The following is a 17792-nucleotide window of genomic DNA, read 5'->3' as shown; positions in this document are numbered from 1 at the left end:
GTGAAGATGTTTGTTGCATGTATGATTGTCACATCTATGCCTTGTAAAAATTCTTAAAAGTGTGACTGAGCAACTGAGGAGTAACACTGTATCAGCAGCACAGAATTTCCTCGCCCTTTGGACTTTAAACCTCGGTGCCGCGAGCTGGTGCAGTGCTATTTTGATACATGCATACATTCAATCATCATACAGTTAACCAACAACAACCACCCTTCCTTTTCTCACCGCAGAGCTAAACAGTCTCTCGATGCTGGTGCTTGTAATTATTTTTTCACGTTTTTCCAGACAGATTTAAATGCTTCCACACTTCTGACATGTTTACTGCATCTGTGTGTGCCTCTCTTTGATCACATCCCATCAGTGTTTGGTACATTTTATTCAATCTTTGTTTTTGGTTTTTTTGGCTATTTCCGGCCTAACAATCTTGGTTGCTGAACATTCGGTGCATACTTATCAGCATGATGATGGTTATTAAACATGTTAATAAATCATACAGAAAGTGAGCAAAGAACGTGAGCGTCACTGAAACTCAGTGACTTTAGCTAAATTCCCGTTATAGTCAGTAAAGCTGACTACATAATGCAATAAATCTCCTGCTTACTTTCACGTCTGCAGACCTGCCAACCCGTATGCATTTGGCATGGTGGGTATGCATTTTGACCTCAAAGTACGCTCAAAGTAAGCCTATTTGCAAAATGATTGACAGGTATTGTAGCCAGTCTTCAGGCTAGAGATTCAATTTTTTATAGACTGCAGTCTCCCTACTAGATTTTTTGTTTGTTTGTTTTTGTATGTTAATGTGATTTTTTTTCCCCTGTACACAGATTTCTCTGGGCAACACGGCTGTCCAAGTCAACAAAACCTGCTTTAGGAGACTGAATCGAAGCAGAATGTCCCTGTTCACACAAGAACTAGCAGTTGTGTTGTTTGGGAGGAAGGTTCTGGGTTCATCCAGCCTCACTGGGAATGGGTCCCAAAAACAGAAGCTGGACCCAGAAAAAATGAATGCACTCGTTGGTTTGTATCAGATTTATATTTCATTATAGTCCTTTCTCAGCAGAAATTTCAAATAGTAGTGTAAAATATGTTTTAAAAAACAATTGACTTAAAGGGTAACGTGTCATATGTGCATGCGCCAATTTCAGAGACTGTGAACCTTATTTTATCACAGCAAGAAAACAATACAAACAGCATATCACATTAAAGGACATTTAATTTAACCAAATCTTAAAGTTAAGTACCGTTTTAAATTATTAAATTAAAGGTTTGGGGGAAACGTTACAGTAAACAATTGCTTACATATTTCATGCACTTACATTAGGATTCAATCCTCAATAATTACATCAAATTAAAGTTGTTTAAATCAACTAATATTTACAGGCCATAGAGGATTCTTCAAAAATAACCACTGATTATCTTAAGAACGAGTTGTATCCAGCATGATTGAGTAATTTAACTGCATACTGTAGACAAAAACATAGGTTAATCACAATAAACATATTGAAAGAATAATTAAAATAAATTTAAATCAGCTTGATTATTTCTCTGGGAGTAATTGGATCAGCTTGCTTCTACTCATTCATGACTGACAGTGCCAGTGCTGACAATCACATCGATCAGTTAATATTAAACATTAAAATGGAGGATGGCATACATGGTAGGGCATCAGTATAAATAAACTATTTCAAATATTGATGTTTATTGCTAAGTCCAACTAAATTAGTTTAGCTTTCTTCACAAAACTGCCGTCTGTCCACTGACAGTAATGCAGACATCCTTTACATTACAAATCAGATATGATGACACACAGACTGTGAAAAAGGTCTCTTAGCCAATTTTTGCCTTTATACCCTTGCTAGAAAATCATTGTGTGTCTATATTCTAGCAAGCATTATATCCTATAAGCAGAAGGTGGCTACTATGAATAATTTTGTAGCTATATGGTTCACAAACCAGCCTGGTACTAATGTCTTTTTTTTTTTTTTTTCGGCAGACACTGTGATATCCGAGTTTCCGGACACGACGCAGTCAGAGCTGAGAGCTGTAATACGGCGAAAATGCAATAATGAAAGTTTTGTGTCGAAAAAAAAACACTAAGTTATTTTTTGTTGTTGTTGTTGGTTGTTTTGTTTTTTTCCCTAAGGTTTGTTTGGGAAAGGATTGTAAAATTAAAAAAGAAAAGAAAAGAAAATCGTGTTTTGTTCATATTTAATGAATTACATGAATTACATTTACTGTTATTTTTATCAAATGTATTAGGCTACATCTAACTTTAAAATAGTTATTTTATTAAAAGCAACAGCTTCATGAAGTGACTGCACAATGGTGGACAATTTTACCAATATTAACCTTTTAACCGTATAATTTTAGCATAAATGAGGCAGAAAATGCTACTGATAACTCAGTAATAGTGTACTTGACTACTTTTAAAATACACCATTAACATAAATATCACAAATATAATTTGTATAAATTATATATTCTTAATTTATAAGTGTATTTAAAAATGCATTAAAGATGGGTTCAATTGTACTAAAAGGGGTAACAAAATAAAAATAAAATTAAAGCTGAAATAGTATGTTAAAAGCATATTTTAGTTCATCTTCAGTGTGTCTAAAAATAGCACAGTTTAGAGACCTCCTCTCTCAGGCCGAGGGCTCGATTTGGCATCCTCGCCCAGAGCTATGGTCCCTACATGTGTGGGATATCAACGGGTACCCGCTAACCTCCCGGTGGGAGTGTTAAACACGATCACGCAGGCTAGGGCCCCGTCTACCAGACGGCTCTATTCCTCAAAATGGTCGGTGTTCTCCAGCTGGTGCACAGCTCGTGGCATATCACCCCCATACTGTGGGGTGACGGAGGTTCTCTCCTTCCTACAAGAGCTGCTGGATAAGGGCAGGACCCCATCCACGCTCAAGGTTTACGTGGCGGCCATAGCAGCGTTTACTAAACCGACACTCGGCCAGTCACCTGGAAGGAATGATTTAGTCATCCGCTTCCTTAAGGGAGCTAAGAGGCTGAATCCTCCTAGACCTCCTTCAGTCCCTGTATGGGACCTTTCTACGGTTTTGGAAGCCATGAAAGGTGCCCCATTCAAGCCAATCCAAACGATAGATATTAAACACTTGTCTTTCAAGACAGTGTTTCTTCTGGCTCTCGCTTCAGTGAAGCGCATAGGGGACTTACAAGCGCTCTCAGTGGGCGCGACGTGTATGGAATTTGGGCCAAATGACTCGAAAGTCATACTCAAACCAAGGCACGGGTACGTTCCAAAATCCCTCAACACACCGTTTAGGGCGCAGGTGATTTCCCTGTCAGCCCTGCCGGTCTCTAATGAGGAACGACGAGGCCATGCCTCTTGTGGAGTGCGCTCTGACACCTAACGGGCACTGCAGGCCCTTAGAAGTGTAAGCCAGTGCTATAGCATCAACTATCCATAAGGATAGACTCGACGCGGCTAGTCACTTAGAACGTCCGCTGAACGAAACAAAGAGCTGCTCCGTCTGTCTGAAGACTGTCGAGCGAGACACATAAGCCCTTAATGCCCTGACCGGGCAAAGGAAGCTTGCAACGGCCTGCAGTGCCCGTTAGGTGTCAGAGCGCACTCCACAAGAGGCATGGCCTCGTCGTGGGCCTGGTCCAGTGGGATTGCCTTGCAAGATATATGTATGGTGGCAGGCTGGGCCTCCCCGTCTACATTTATAAGGTTTTATAACCTAGAAGTGCCCGCCTTACAGGCCAAGCTGCTGTCGCTCTAATAAATCAGTATTGTCTGTTCTGATGCTATCGGCTCAGAATACTGAAACTGCTGAGCGCTGCTCACTGATCGACTGAATAACTCTATGGGCAGTGTGTAAGACCCACAATATTCATCAGTTCAGGCCGAGTCTTTCGCCCTGTCTGTATGGAATACTATTTATGTAATCTGCGCCTTATAGGACGCTACTAAATCTGGGGAAAAAATGCTGTTCTAGCCCCTTTTTTCCCGGACTCTCTGTGAGTTCCCTGGTGATTGTGCACTATATGTGCCCCGGGCACCTGCCCTTGGTACTTTGGTGTTGGATCTCAGCACGCACGGCGTTTTACATTGGGTTCCCCTAGTGTAAGATACTTACGCAGTACGAGAGACCTCTCGTAAGAGAACGTAGTCGGTTACTAACGTAACCTCGGTTCTCTCTAGAAGAGGGAACGAGTATTGCGTATCTTAGCCATGCATGCAACACGCTCTGGTTCGCTTCGGCGATGAAAAACCAGATTATATCAGCCTGTCGAGCGTATTTATAGGCCTAAGCCACGCCTGTTTCGGCGGGACGTGACGCAGTGGGCGCGAAGCGCCCTCATTGGATCTGACGTCACGAGAGGCCTCTCTCGATAGGCTGCTGCAGTTGCCGCAGGTCAGCCAATAGGCATGCGAGCTGTCTTGCCTATGTCTACATGCTGTTGCAACGCGTTTTACATTATTACAAAATTAAGGATAATTTTTGGCTTCAATATCTCGTGGAAAAGAGATTTTCCCCTAGCGTAAGATAGTTACGCAGTACTCGTTCCCTCTTCTAGAGAGAACCGAGGTTACGTTAGTAACCGAGTACGTTATTTCACAACCGTGTTCACAACTGTAGTTGCAGTAATTGGTGTGGGGAGACTGGATATAAGCTGCTGAGAAACAGGAAGCAAGTGAGATAGATTGACTGAGGACTCGTGCGTTCTGAACTACTGAATGCTTTGGAGAGCTACCTCCTTGATTGTATATATCAGTGAATAAAGCACAAGCCTCAGTAATGCCGACACTGGCCTCTTCCTTTCTTATTCTGAATCTTGTTACAGACAGTTTGTTTGTGTTAGTACACCAAGATCCAATCAAAATGTAGTCAAACTTTTGTCCACTTTTGAGATGGGCCCAGTCATTAATGGGCCCATGGAATGTGTTGTTCACCACAATGTGCTTGCCATGAAAAGCTTCTAGGTCATGTGAAAAAAAACAAAAAAAAAAACAACACTTTTTTAGTTTTATTCAATCAGTATAATATATTTAATATATTAATATACTAAATTTCAAAACTTGTTTATCAAAATCAGAAGAATCAGAATGTTGTGTTTTCATGTTTTATGTGGACTTTCATATGGGGACATAATTATTTTTATACTGTACAAACTGTATAATATATCCCCTTACACCAACCCTACCCCTAAACCTACCCATCACAGAAAACTTTCTGCATTTTTACATTTTCAAAAAAAAAACATAATTTTGTATGATTTGCCAGCTGTTTTCCTCATGGGGACCAAAACATTTGTTTCCACAATGTAGGGATTAGGGAATATCTGAACCACACACACAGAGAGAGAGATCTCTAAATGGGAACATTGCATAGACTTTTTTGTTTTTATATACAGCCTTAAACGCATCCCTCGGGTCTTTAGTGACCCGGGACATCATTCACTACCCTCCTCCTCATTCATTTTAATTCATTCCCTCTTAGTATTCTTCAATCAATTCATAAATAAACAATATAACAAGAAAAACAATAATGAAATTATAAAAGAATGCCCCTTAATTTTTGGTAAAAATTGCAACGACCCTAGTTGAGTAACAGTGTAAGGATGCTTTTTTATGCACAACAATAATTGAGTCTTTGATGACTGAATAACTGCAATTAACCTTTAGTCCACAAGGTGGCAATGTCAGATACACAACGATGAAGTGATGTTTCACTCATAGTTACCGCAGGCAGAAAACAAAAGAATAGGAAGCATCATCAGCAAAACTTGAAATGGCTCAGCGATTTACTGCAGAGCAAGTCCTGAACATAATCAAATAATAGTGTCACTGTCACTTGATGGTGGATCTGGTGAAGAAGCTGTCAGCGATTAAAATATTGATATTTGAAGATGTTGAAAATTATAGTTTTGAGAATATGTTTCAGTTCGCAAATATGAGCCAGATGCTGAATGTACTGTGAAATTAGCTGTCAAGGACAGTGATGATGGTGTAAAACATCTGCTCAAACTGAACCCTTTCAAGCTCCAATCTACTGATTGAGTTTTATATGATTGCGACAGGAAAGAAAGTTTGTAACCAAGCCATTTTGGGGCACCATTGACTTCCATAGGAAAATAAATACTATAAAAGTCAATGGTGCCCCAAAACTGTTCAGTGTCCCACATTCTATCAAATATCTTCCTTTGTGTTCAGCAGAACATAGAAATGTATATACAGGTTTGGAACAACTTGAAGGTGATTAAACAATGACAAAACTTTCATTTTTTAGTGAACCATCCCCAGGGTTGGGGAGTAACGGAATACATGTAACGGCGTTATGTAATCAGGATACAAAAATCCAGTAACTGTAATCCGTTACAGTTACGTCAAAAAACGTAGTAATCAGATTATAGTTACATTTTGAAAAAAGGGGGAATACTTTCATGATTACAATGGTTTCATTTAAAACTAAATAAATAAGTATTTTGGCATAATAACACTATATTAAGCGCTGCTTGATTATACAGTAGTTGCTGGTTCTGTTGCCAGTAATGACTCACGTGTGCCACGCGCTGGTGCATGTGCAAATAACAGCTGTCTACAATCTCCTCAGATGCAGATTGAATCACTGCTGCTAGTATAACGATGCTGCCTGCGGGTAAAATCGCTTTTAACCCCCTGGGGTCGGCGGTATCGCCGGTGATACCAGCTCACTTTTTTTCTTATCAGTACAAAAGAGACTCTAAATAGTCTGTTGATTTTGATTTTACATGTAAGTGTTATACATCAATCAAAACGCTTAAATGTCTTCTTTTATTTGTGTACACTCATAATAAAAACAAAATGTTGTGTTTTTCGTAAAATAAAGAAAATAAACATGACGGTGCGTTCTGCCGTCTCTCTCAATGTGAAACTCTGAAACAATTCTGAAATGTGACAGAAAATGACCTGTAACTCAGCGAATGTTTGTCACACAGACTTGAAACGCATGTCTATACAACGCTTGGAGTCTCTATTTTTAAAGTATGTAAATTATATATATATATATAAAAAAATATTCTCTGTTTAAGTAATCTGTATGAAAGCAGCGGCATGTACAGTTTCTCAAACGCTTCCTCATTAACTCTAATGTGACCACGCCCACGCGTGCACGAGCGATTGACATGCAAATGATCCACGCGGAGAAATGCAGACCTGTAAACGCCCTCATCACCTCAAAACAAAGAATCAGAGACTTCGGTAACTTACTCCTCTGCTTTTTATTGAGTTTGGAAGACTGTGTTTGTGCTGTGCTGTTTCACTTGGATTTACCTCAGAAGAATTAGAAGAACGCGATTTGAAGATGAGAAAAATTTTAGGGTAAGACATGTTAAACTGGTGGTGCCAGATTAAAATGTATGTTATGAAATGAGATTGAAGTAAAAACATGAACTAAGCCTAATATCGTACGTATCTATAAATAGACAACATGTTGAAATGTGAACTAGACTGGTAGGCAATACATGTCCGACACAAGGATGTTTTTATATTCTATAATAAAACACAGCATGATAAAAGTAGGCTAGTATGAGTGTATACTATGGTCAGTGCCGCTGCTAGCCATTTTGGTGCCCTAAGCATAATTCCTTTATGATGCCCCCCACTCCGACCCCGAGAAAAAAAAATGTTTGTTTTTGCCAGTTTAACTTTTTATTACAACTCAATACCAATAACACAATAGCAACATCACAGTATAAAACTTAAGAACACTAAAAAGAGAAAGTAAAATCTTCACAGCTTTGCTGACTTTGTAAACATATGTAGAATAGCCAACACACACTACACATTTGAAAGTGCAAACTTTTCTTCAGTAAACAGAATAGCAAAATAAAAAAATTATCAAAATAATCCAGACATGTTTTTCCCAAATTCAATGTCACATAAATTACATTTATTAGACAAAATATTCAAACAAAGAATCTCATACCGGAAAAAAAATAATATAAACATTTAAAACTGAAAGCATGCCAGCCAAGGAGTTCTCCCCCTTTATTCCTTATTTATCAACTACTTGATAAATCTACTCTAATATAATATAAAAGCATAATAGAATGAGGTGCAATAATGCACACAATTAAACAGTATTGTTTGCTTTATATCATTCATAATGACATTTTATATTTTTTATATATTTAACAGGAATTGTTAGCCTACCATGTGCACTGCACTGACTGCTAACGTTAACTGTTACTGAGAAAGTATTAACCACCGTCAAGTCAAAATAAACCTTAAACTACTGCTCAATATCTAAAGAAAGATAGTAAAGAAAGTAACAGCTAGCTGGCGTCAGTTATTTGTAAAATAGGTAATGTTTAACAGTAAAATCTCAATTTAGCTTGCACTGAAGTTATACGTTATAACATAGTTTGCTAACATTAACGCCAGCAAGTTCGAGGCGCGTTACGATTAGCAGCAGCACATGCAGCACATTTCCCGTATTTAAGAATGATTAAACATGAACTTACCTGCAAGTGATGCACGGGCATCATCTCGCAGTTTCTTCTTCTTTCATTTCTCAGATCCTGACCCCTGCTGTCATTTAGGGGCCATTTCCAAAAAAGTTGCCTACTGTCTGTCAAACTTCGTCCGCGTGAACGCGTCCTTCGCAAAGGCGCCCACGCGAACAACCGGCACGGACCATCCAACGCGGGGGTCGGTACTTTCTAGACTAGAGCAATTAAATTATCTTGTCCCCCCTTTTTTGTTACATATATATGGCTAAAATGTGCCTAATAATATTTCTATAGGCTAATGAAATAATATCGGCATTATAATATTTTTTCATTAGGCTATTTTTGGTACCCCCTCAGCACTTGGTGCCCTATGCACAGCGCGTGATGCGCGTGGTGGGAGCGGCGGCGCTGCTGGTACAGAATGGCCCCTAAGCCATTCTGGCTTGCATCAGTTTTGAGTATGAAGGGGCAAGTGAAGTCCGCAAAACCAAGCACAGGTGCCGTCGTTAACTTCCACTTCAACTGACTGAATGCATGATCACATTCATTAGACCAACCAGACCTAACACTGTGCTTTTGTAAAATAAAGAAAATAAACAGGGTGTGCTTTCTGGCTCACCTTGAACTTTTTTTTTGGAGCACGTCTCTAAACTTAAACAAAACTCAGCGAATACTATTCACCCAGGCATGAGCTATATATCTTTATAATCATTTAAGTGTGTACTTTTAAATGATCTAATTCATAACAAAAACAAATATTCTCATTTTATGTAATCTATATGAAAAGAGAGAGATGTCAGCCGTTCTCATTTCAGCTCATTATAGCTTATTATATTTTAATGTGACCATGCCCACCCCAGGTGAAAAAAAAGTTCACTAAAATACATTTTATTTAAGTGCACTTAGTACACTTCCATAATGTACTTCCATAATGTACTTAAAGTGCTCTATTTTTGCGCACTTATCTTGTACTTAATATACTAAAAGCTTATCTTTAGTACTTCTTAAGATAAACTTAAGATCATCTTAGTGTACTCAACTGTCCTATTTTGAGACACACTGAAGATGAACTAAAGTGTATTTTTAATATACTATTTCAGCTTTAAAAAAAAATGTATTTTGTTACCACTTTTAGTAAAACTGAAACCATCTTTAATGCATTTTAAATACAATAATAAACTATTTAAAATATAATAATAATATATAATAAATCTATACAAATTATACTTATAATGTATTCCTAGGTTAAAAAAAGTGCACTAAAATAGTATTGGCCATGGGGCAGTGCTTGTCAGCTGCATCAGAACTGGGAACCAGGCCTGGTTCTTCAAGAGCGGAGCCACGAGTAGCACTGAGCATCCATTTTCCCTGATCCGCTCTAATACCTGAGGTAGGAGCGTGACGGGGGGAAAAGCATAGAGTGGGCAGCGGGGCCAGACATGGGCCAACGCATCCCTGCTCTTGGAGAAAAACTCCGGACAGTGAGCGTTTTCTTGAGACGCAAACAGGTCTACCTTCTCTCTGCCGAACTTCTTCCACAGCAGTTGGACTGTCTGCGGGTGTAGAGACCATTCTCCTGTCGGAACATTGTTCCTGGACAGTCTGTCTGGTCCTGTATTCAGAAGGCCTGGCACGTGTGCTGCTCTCAGCGAGCGCAGATTGTGCTGAGCCCATACCAGGAGGCGTTCCGTCAGCCTGTAAAGGTTTCGGGACCTGATACCTCCCTGGCGATTTATATAAGCCACCACTGACATGTTGTCTGAGCGGACCAAGACGTGGTGTCGTCTTATCTGGGGACAAAAATGCGTTAGCTCGTTGTCTACCGCCAACATTTCCAGGCAGTTTATATGCAGAAGCTTCTCCCGTTCTGACCACTGGCCGAAGAACGGTCTGCCCTCGAGCAGCGCTCCCCATCCCGAGGTGGAGGTGTCCGTAGACACCACCTTCACACTCGAGGAAGTCCCCAGGCTTAAACCTGATTGGTACCAGTCAGTTGCTTTCCAAGGATTCAGAGCTGAGACGCATTTCTGATCAACCTTGAGGCGAAAAAGACCGGAGGTCGACGCGGTACTCGCGCTTTCAGCCAGACCTGCAGTGGGCGCGTACGAAGCAGACCCAACTGGAGTACTGATGATGCTGAGGCCATAAGACCCAGCATTTTCTGAAACTTTCTGAGCGGGACTATAGTGCCACAGTGGAAGGATTTCGTCATGCGCTGAATATTCAGACAGCGAGTCCAGTTCTGTGCCCAGAAAAGATATTCTCTGACTGGGAGACAGTGAACTCTTCGCCCAATTGACTTTGAGACCTATATTCTCGAGATGTTCATGTAATATGGTCCTGTGAGCTCTGAGTGTGATCGAGCTAGAATCAGCCAATCGTCCAAGTAGTTCAAAAACTCGCATGCCCCGAAGTTTCAGGGGTGCAAGCGTCGCGTCCATGCACATTGCAAATGTACGTGGTGCTAGGGACAGGCAGAACGGCAGGACTGTGTATTGATATGTCTGGCCCTCGAAGGCGACGTGACGCTATTTGTATTTGGAAATACACGTCCTTCAGATCTATTGACATAAACCAGTCCCCTTGGCGAATTTGCGTGAGGATTTTCCTGGTTGTGAGCATTCTGAACCAGCGTTTCGAAAGCACTTTGTTCAGCCGTCTTAGATCTAGAATGGGTCTGAGACCCCCGTCTCTTTTTTTTTTTTTTTTTTTGGTACCAGAAAATATCTGCTGTACAGACCCCCTTCGCTCTGAGCTTGAGATAAAGGCTCTAAGGCCCCTTTGCTCAACAGTTTCGCTATTTCGGCTCGAAGTAGATGTGCTACTTCCTTTTCTACCGTAGTTTCGATTCGCGCCGCGCAACGGCGGGGACGTCGAGCGAACTGTAGCGAATAGCCTCTTTTATAGTGTTCAGCACCCATTCTGATACCCCAGGAAGCTTTGCCCATGCACTTGCATGAATAGCTAGGGCTTGAATGAGATCTGGGCTCTGGCCGCGACATGGTGGCGACCGGAGAACTTTGGTATGCTGTAACATAGACGCCAAAGCGGCGGCAGACGGCGGCCGCTATCCATCAGGAAGAGACTCTAGCGAAGCTGGTGAAGCAGGTGGGCGAACCGGCGAGCTTTTGCGGGTTGGGGGAGGTTCCGGGACCCGTTGAGCACGACGCTTTTTACGGCGCGGTACTGCGGCGGGCGGAGTTGCAGTCTCAGAGAAGGATGCCAGGAGAGTCCTCAGAGTCACCATAGGCAGTAGCTCACAGTGAGGGCAGCCTCCGTCAGCGAGCACGAGAGCTGCGTGATCCTCACCCAGGCAGAAAACGCAGATTACGTGGTGATCTCCGTCTCTGAATGGGGCTCAACATGAGCCACAGGAAAGGGGCATCTTGAAAAAGACGCCCGGCTATTTTAGTGCAATGAGAGTGTGTGTCGCGGCGACAGTACACAGTAGCAGAGAAAAGGATATAACGCCGGATAGCGCAGCAGGAACGGCGACTGAAGGCGGCGCGGCCAGCGGCTTCAGGTGCAGTGGCTCGTCCCGCTGAAGAGCTTTCTCAGACAGCGAGGCTTCTTTCTCTCTGGATCCAGCGATGCGTTTCGGCGGGACGTGACGCAGTGGGCGTGAAGCGCCCTCATTGGATCTGACGTAACGAGAGGCCTCTCTCGATAGGCTGCTGCAGTTGCCGCAAGTCAGCCAATAGGCATGCGAGCTGTCTTGCCTATGTCTGCATGCTGCCGCAACGTGTTTTACATTATTACAAAATTAAGGATAATTTTTGGCTTCAATATCTCGCGGAAAAGAGATTTTCCCCTAGCGTAAGATACTTACGCAGTACGAGAGATCTCTCGTAAGAGAACCTCTGATGATGACGTCATCTGTATGCGCACATCAGAGGCTATAAATAGACGTGAGACGTGTGCATTCAGATCACTTTGTCTGAAGAACGTTCTGAACATGCCCCCTATGCGGCGAAAGTAACCCGAGACGTTCCCTTTTAAAAGCTACTCTCAATTCTGCACTTATTTAAGCGTTCCCGCGGCGTTAAATTGGGGATGTTTATTTGCTGCCTTTTACCGCTAAGAGGCGCTACAATCACAGACTTTGAAAAGTGTCAGTTTATTCTCTCTATTGTCTAATCTGCTGCCACACTGAGGCTCATTGAGAGAGTTTGAGAGCTGGAAGCAGATAAATTCAAGTGAAACATTGTAGTTGAACAAATTCATAATCACAATACTGAAATTACGGTACAAATTTAGAACTGAAAAAAATGTAGGCTTCTATTATTGCATCAAATTTAAGCAAAGCAGGCTAAACGTTAACAGGGTGTCCGCGGGGTTGTAAAAGGTAGTAAAAGGTAGTAAATGAAAATAGTCAAAATTAAGGGCATTAAAAAGTATTAAAAAGTAATAAATGTCATCTGACGAGGTATTACATTTTTTAACCCCCATCCAGTTAGGCCTATGAGTTTAAATTTGTGTTAAAGGGGTCATGAACTGGATTGTTTTATTATTTTATAATGTTGCATGGGGTGCCCTTATAATGTTAGTATGATTTTTACATCAAAAATTGTCATAATTTATAAATAAAAGCCATTTTTCCAAGCCTGATTTCAGCCTGAGATTTGAACGCTCTGTTTTAAGGGGCGTGTCTGCTGTGAGACTGCAGTGCAAACGCCCACTGCTGTGATTGGCTGACATGCTTGCATATGAAATAGCTAGTATTATATGAACTCTCTTGAAAACTTTTACTACGTTTTTACTAGTACAGCTATCGAGATTAACAAATCGTGAAAAGTATCGTTTAAAGCATTATATTTAAATCTATTCCATCACATGAAATGTTGCAGCATGATGAGCACTGACTGAGCAGATGACAGACAGTCTGTTGATCGCGTGAATAAAGATCTTATCATTGCAACGCAATTTTTGCACTCTCACAAATGCTTACACCAAATCACAATGCAAACACGATGTGAATGCACAGTAAGAGCTTCGTTGTGTAGTGTAACAGTGTCATTATGTCATCACGAGTTTGGTAAGTGTCCAGATACCTCTCGCGGCTCGTGCTGTGCTGTTTGATTGACAGCTTGGGCGATTGGAAAGGGATCGTTCTTTGATCGCTTTCTGTATATAATTTAATAACAGTTTAAAAAAGATTATTTTCATAATACTACGAGAAATTATGTGAAGATGATCGTTTAGTCACTGAAGCAGAAACAGTATTGAACGATTTTAAGAGAAATATCTGAACTTGAATAATTACACAGAAATCACTGATCGCAGATCAGGCATTAGAGTATGGTTACTTACATGTTGCTGGCAGATCCGTGTCGGGAAATTGTGATTGACTGATTTAATCAAGTTTAACCATGCTGGAATCCGAAGGAAGCTTATGCAGACTGTCTTCTTCCACAAACAGGCACTGCACAATATTTAGTAAACCGCATGTTTATTGCTTGTAGTAGCTCGATCCGGTTTAGCAATTATCATGTCGTCCTATGTTATTTAGCATGTTTGGGCGAATCGGTGGGCGGGGCTAAACAGGCCGTGTTGAAGTAGGCGTTGATCTTCTTTTGTGGAGGCGGTGTTTTATCCTCTTTGACGTCATAGTTCCCCACTTTGAAAAACGAGTCGTTTGCTGAGCCTGATGTCTATAAAAGCTTTTATTGGACTAACAGGGTAGTTTTCAGTTCTGAAACTTACAGGATATTATTATAGTATGATGATCTCTTACATGTCAAAAGCTCAAGGAAATTTTGATTTCTCAGTTCATCACCCCTTTATGTGCAGGCCTTTCTTCTAAAATTAACGTGGATTTGTTTATATGTTGCGAGTAGGACCTGAGCGATATCATGTGACGTGGTGTTCGTTCGCGCGCTGAAACTAACTGGGTGCCCGGCTGGCTTGCTGCCAAACCTGTTTGCGAGTTCGCTTCAGTGTGACCGTGTGGGGAAATGCAAGTTTTCGGACCTCTGGCTGGAGGATTCTAGATTTAAAGACTGGCTTAGGCCAGTTGTTGGCAACAGCCAAGAGGCTTATTGCCACGTCTGCAAGAAGACGATTAATATAACCTGGGTGGGGGTGAATGGGGTCAAATTGCATATGGAATCAAATAGCCACCAAACTAGGATGCTCGGACGTAACGAGCAGCTTCCCATATCAACGTTCTGCGCTACGGCTACATCACGGACCTCAACCTCCACTGCTCTCCCGATGCAAACCACTGCCAGCAGTAGTCCTACCAGCATCGTCAACAGGTGCATGACAGACGTCAGACAGCAGACGCTATGTGTGAGGCTTTATATGAGTTAAGAGATTCAGGTCAAATGATTGTGAAATAATGATTATGTTAAAACACAAACAACACCATCAAATCACCTTGTTCATCTGGCTGTTATAACTCAGGTACAGCAGCCAAACAAAATCTAAAATTAATGATTAAAAGGTCAAGAGTCCAACTAAAACACACACTGATCACCATAATGTTGACTTAAAATTACGGTTTTCTCCTTCAGTGATTCTGCTTGTTAACATCAGGTGTCTTCAGTGTTGGCAATAAAAAATAAAGAGTTCTTAATGCATCTTTGACGTCTGTCTGTTATTCAGATATTTTTGTTTAAATTTTTTTTTTGTACATTTTACTCATTTTAAATGGTTAACAAATTAAGGAATTAATTCGATTAATTATTACTCAATTCTAATTTGTTACATTTAATTAATAATATTGCTTGTAATCTGTTGCCACAATTTTATTGAGTAGATATAGCGTATTCATTTTTACAGTGTAGATTGGCAGTTATTTCAAATTAAGGGTCAAAAAGCCTTTAGAGAGCTTGTTAACACTGCTTTTAATGTCTGTGGTCAAGGCAATTAGCATGAGACCAGTGTCCATAAATAGCAAACCAAATCAAACTTTTAGGGAGCACAATGGGAAACATGACAACAGAGGAGATGGTAAGGTCTTGTCACTAAACTGGCAATGTGCTACTGTTAGAAAATTTAATAGTTGCCTTTTTTTTCCATCTACAGACAGCCTAGCTAAAGACAATTAAAATTGTCTTAAATTCATAAAAATAACTTTCTATGTCTAATTAGCTTACCAATGACTTAAAAATAATATAAAGAAAATCTATATAATAACTGCATATCCTTCCAGATGCAGCCACCACTGGAGAATGAGTCCAGTGTCTTAGTATTTACACTCTCTGGTCTGAATGAAACAATAGAAAACAGATTTGTCTTTTTTTCTTTCACTGCACTGTTTTATCCCCTTATGGTGTTTTGTAATTTAACTGTAATTTTCACCATCATACTACATAAGAAGTTTCATGAGCCGATGTTTGTGTTTATTTGTAATCTCTGCATAAATGGACTTTTTGGCACTTCTGGATTCTATCCTAAATTCATGTATGATTTATTAGCACACGATCATGTGATTTCTTATACTGGATGTCTGATTCAAATATTTGTAATTTATTTATCTGCTTTGTGTGACTTTTCAACATTAACAGTGATGGCATATGACAGGTATTTGGCAATATGTAGACCACTTGAGTATCATTCAATAATGACCAATCAGCTGGTTTTTAAATGTATCCTTTACTGCTGGCTGGCTCCATTTTTTTGCTTGTCTATTCAAATTATTTTAATATCTAGACTCACCTTATGTGGCTCTACTATTGAAAAGTTATTCTGTGAGGTTTGGGCAGTTGCAAAACTTTCTTGTTTTTCTACAACTGTAAATAATGTGATTGGGTACATTATGATTCTTACATATTTTGGACATTCAGTATTCATATTTTGCTCATACATTCACCTGATTAGAAAGTGCAGAAAGTCAATAGAGGACAGGCACAAATTCATGCAAACATGTGTGCCACATCTGCTTTCATTGATCAATGTGACTGTTGCTTTGCTATTTGATGTAATGTACAGTCGTTATGGCTCAAAGAATGTGCCTCAAGGTGTGCGTAATTTCATGGCCCTGGAATTCTTACTTGTACCACCTATTTTAAATCCACTTATTTATGGACTAAATCTGACAACAGTACGCCAGCAAGTTATGACAATGTTTTTCAAGAAACAAGTGGGAATGTCTAAGTGAATATTTTATCACGTTAAAAGACCTTATGCTTTATGTGTTTTAGAATGAGTGTAAATATTTAAGAATATTTGAAATATTTAGAAAATTTGTTTAATGGACATTGTTCTTTTATTATTGAGAAAATAATGAGACAATAAGTCACAAGAGGTTGCACGTTATAATGATTTCACCATGATTAAGGGGTATTTTTAGGTATGAAATGGGTAACACTTTACAATAATGGTCCGTCATTAATAAGTAACTATGCAGAAAGTAATGCAGGATTAATGAGTAGTACTACATTAACACTTCAGCTACTACTATTAACTGATATAGAAACAAGCTTAACTAATCAGTAAGTAATATCGAATTTAGGACTAATATAGTCCCTTATTAGGTAATTAATAATTACTTAATGAGATTGGCATCATTAAGAACTAATAGGTAATTTTGAGAAATTATTAAGAATTACTAATTAATTCCTAATCACAACATTATAGTGTCTGAGACGTTAGCACTTGTCTGTTTTTACTCTCAACATGGTTATAAAATGCATCACTAACTATGCAGGAACTACTAGTGATCTGGACCATTATATTAAAGTCAAAAAAATGCTTTTCACTTTAAAATAATAGTCTAGATCACTAGTAGTTCCTGCATGGTGACTAGGTAACACTTGAGTAATTAGTGATGCATTTTATGACTATATTCAGAGTAAAAATGATGACTGATTACATCTCAGACACACAATAATGTTCTTTATAATTTGTCAGTTAGTTAATGGTTATTAATGAGGCTAAACTCATTAAGTAATTGTCGGTTACCTAATAAGGAACTATCTCCTAAATTTGAAATGACTTACTGATTATTTAAAGAGTAACTACCCAGCTAACAATTTTACGTTCCGGGAACGTTCTGGGAACGTTAGTTTTTGGTTCCCAGAACGTTCCCAAGAACGTTCCCTATTGGTTATCCAGGAAAGTTTTCTTTCTTTAAGGTTAGGGGAACGTTCCGGGAACCTACTCGGAACGTTCCCGCAAGGTTCTGGGAACGTTCCGAAAACGTTCCCATAAAGTTCCCAGAACGTTCCCCTAACCTAAGCACGTTTCAGGAACGTTCTGGGAACTTTATGGGTACATTTCGGAACGTTCCCAGAACCTTGCGGGAACGTTCCGAGTAGGTTCCCGGAACGTTTCTCTAACCTTAAGGGAACGTTCTATTTACATTAAGAAAA

The 17792-nt window shown here is 39.9% G+C and overlaps 1 protein-coding gene across 1 annotated transcript; it reads left to right on the top strand.

Annotated features, from left to right (window-relative positions):
* Positions 1-15631: 15631 nt before the first annotated feature.
* LOC307167866 (olfactory receptor 4S2-like) lies at positions 15632-16579 on the top strand (the record flags this gene model as incomplete). Its single annotated transcript, XM_079887170.1, has 1 exon — positions 15632-16579. One exon carries the CDS (start codon positions 15632-15634, stop codon positions 16577-16579), a length of 948 nt encoding a protein of 315 aa, XP_079743296.1.
* Between the last annotated feature and the right edge of the window lie 1213 nt (positions 16580-17792).

The sequence above is a fragment of the Squalius cephalus genome (assembly GCF_949319135.1).
Source record: "Squalius cephalus genome assembly, chromosome: 11".
Taxonomy (NCBI): domain Eukaryota; kingdom Metazoa; phylum Chordata; class Actinopteri; order Cypriniformes; family Leuciscidae; genus Squalius; species Squalius cephalus.
This window is presented reverse-complemented; position numbering and strand designations above follow the sequence as displayed.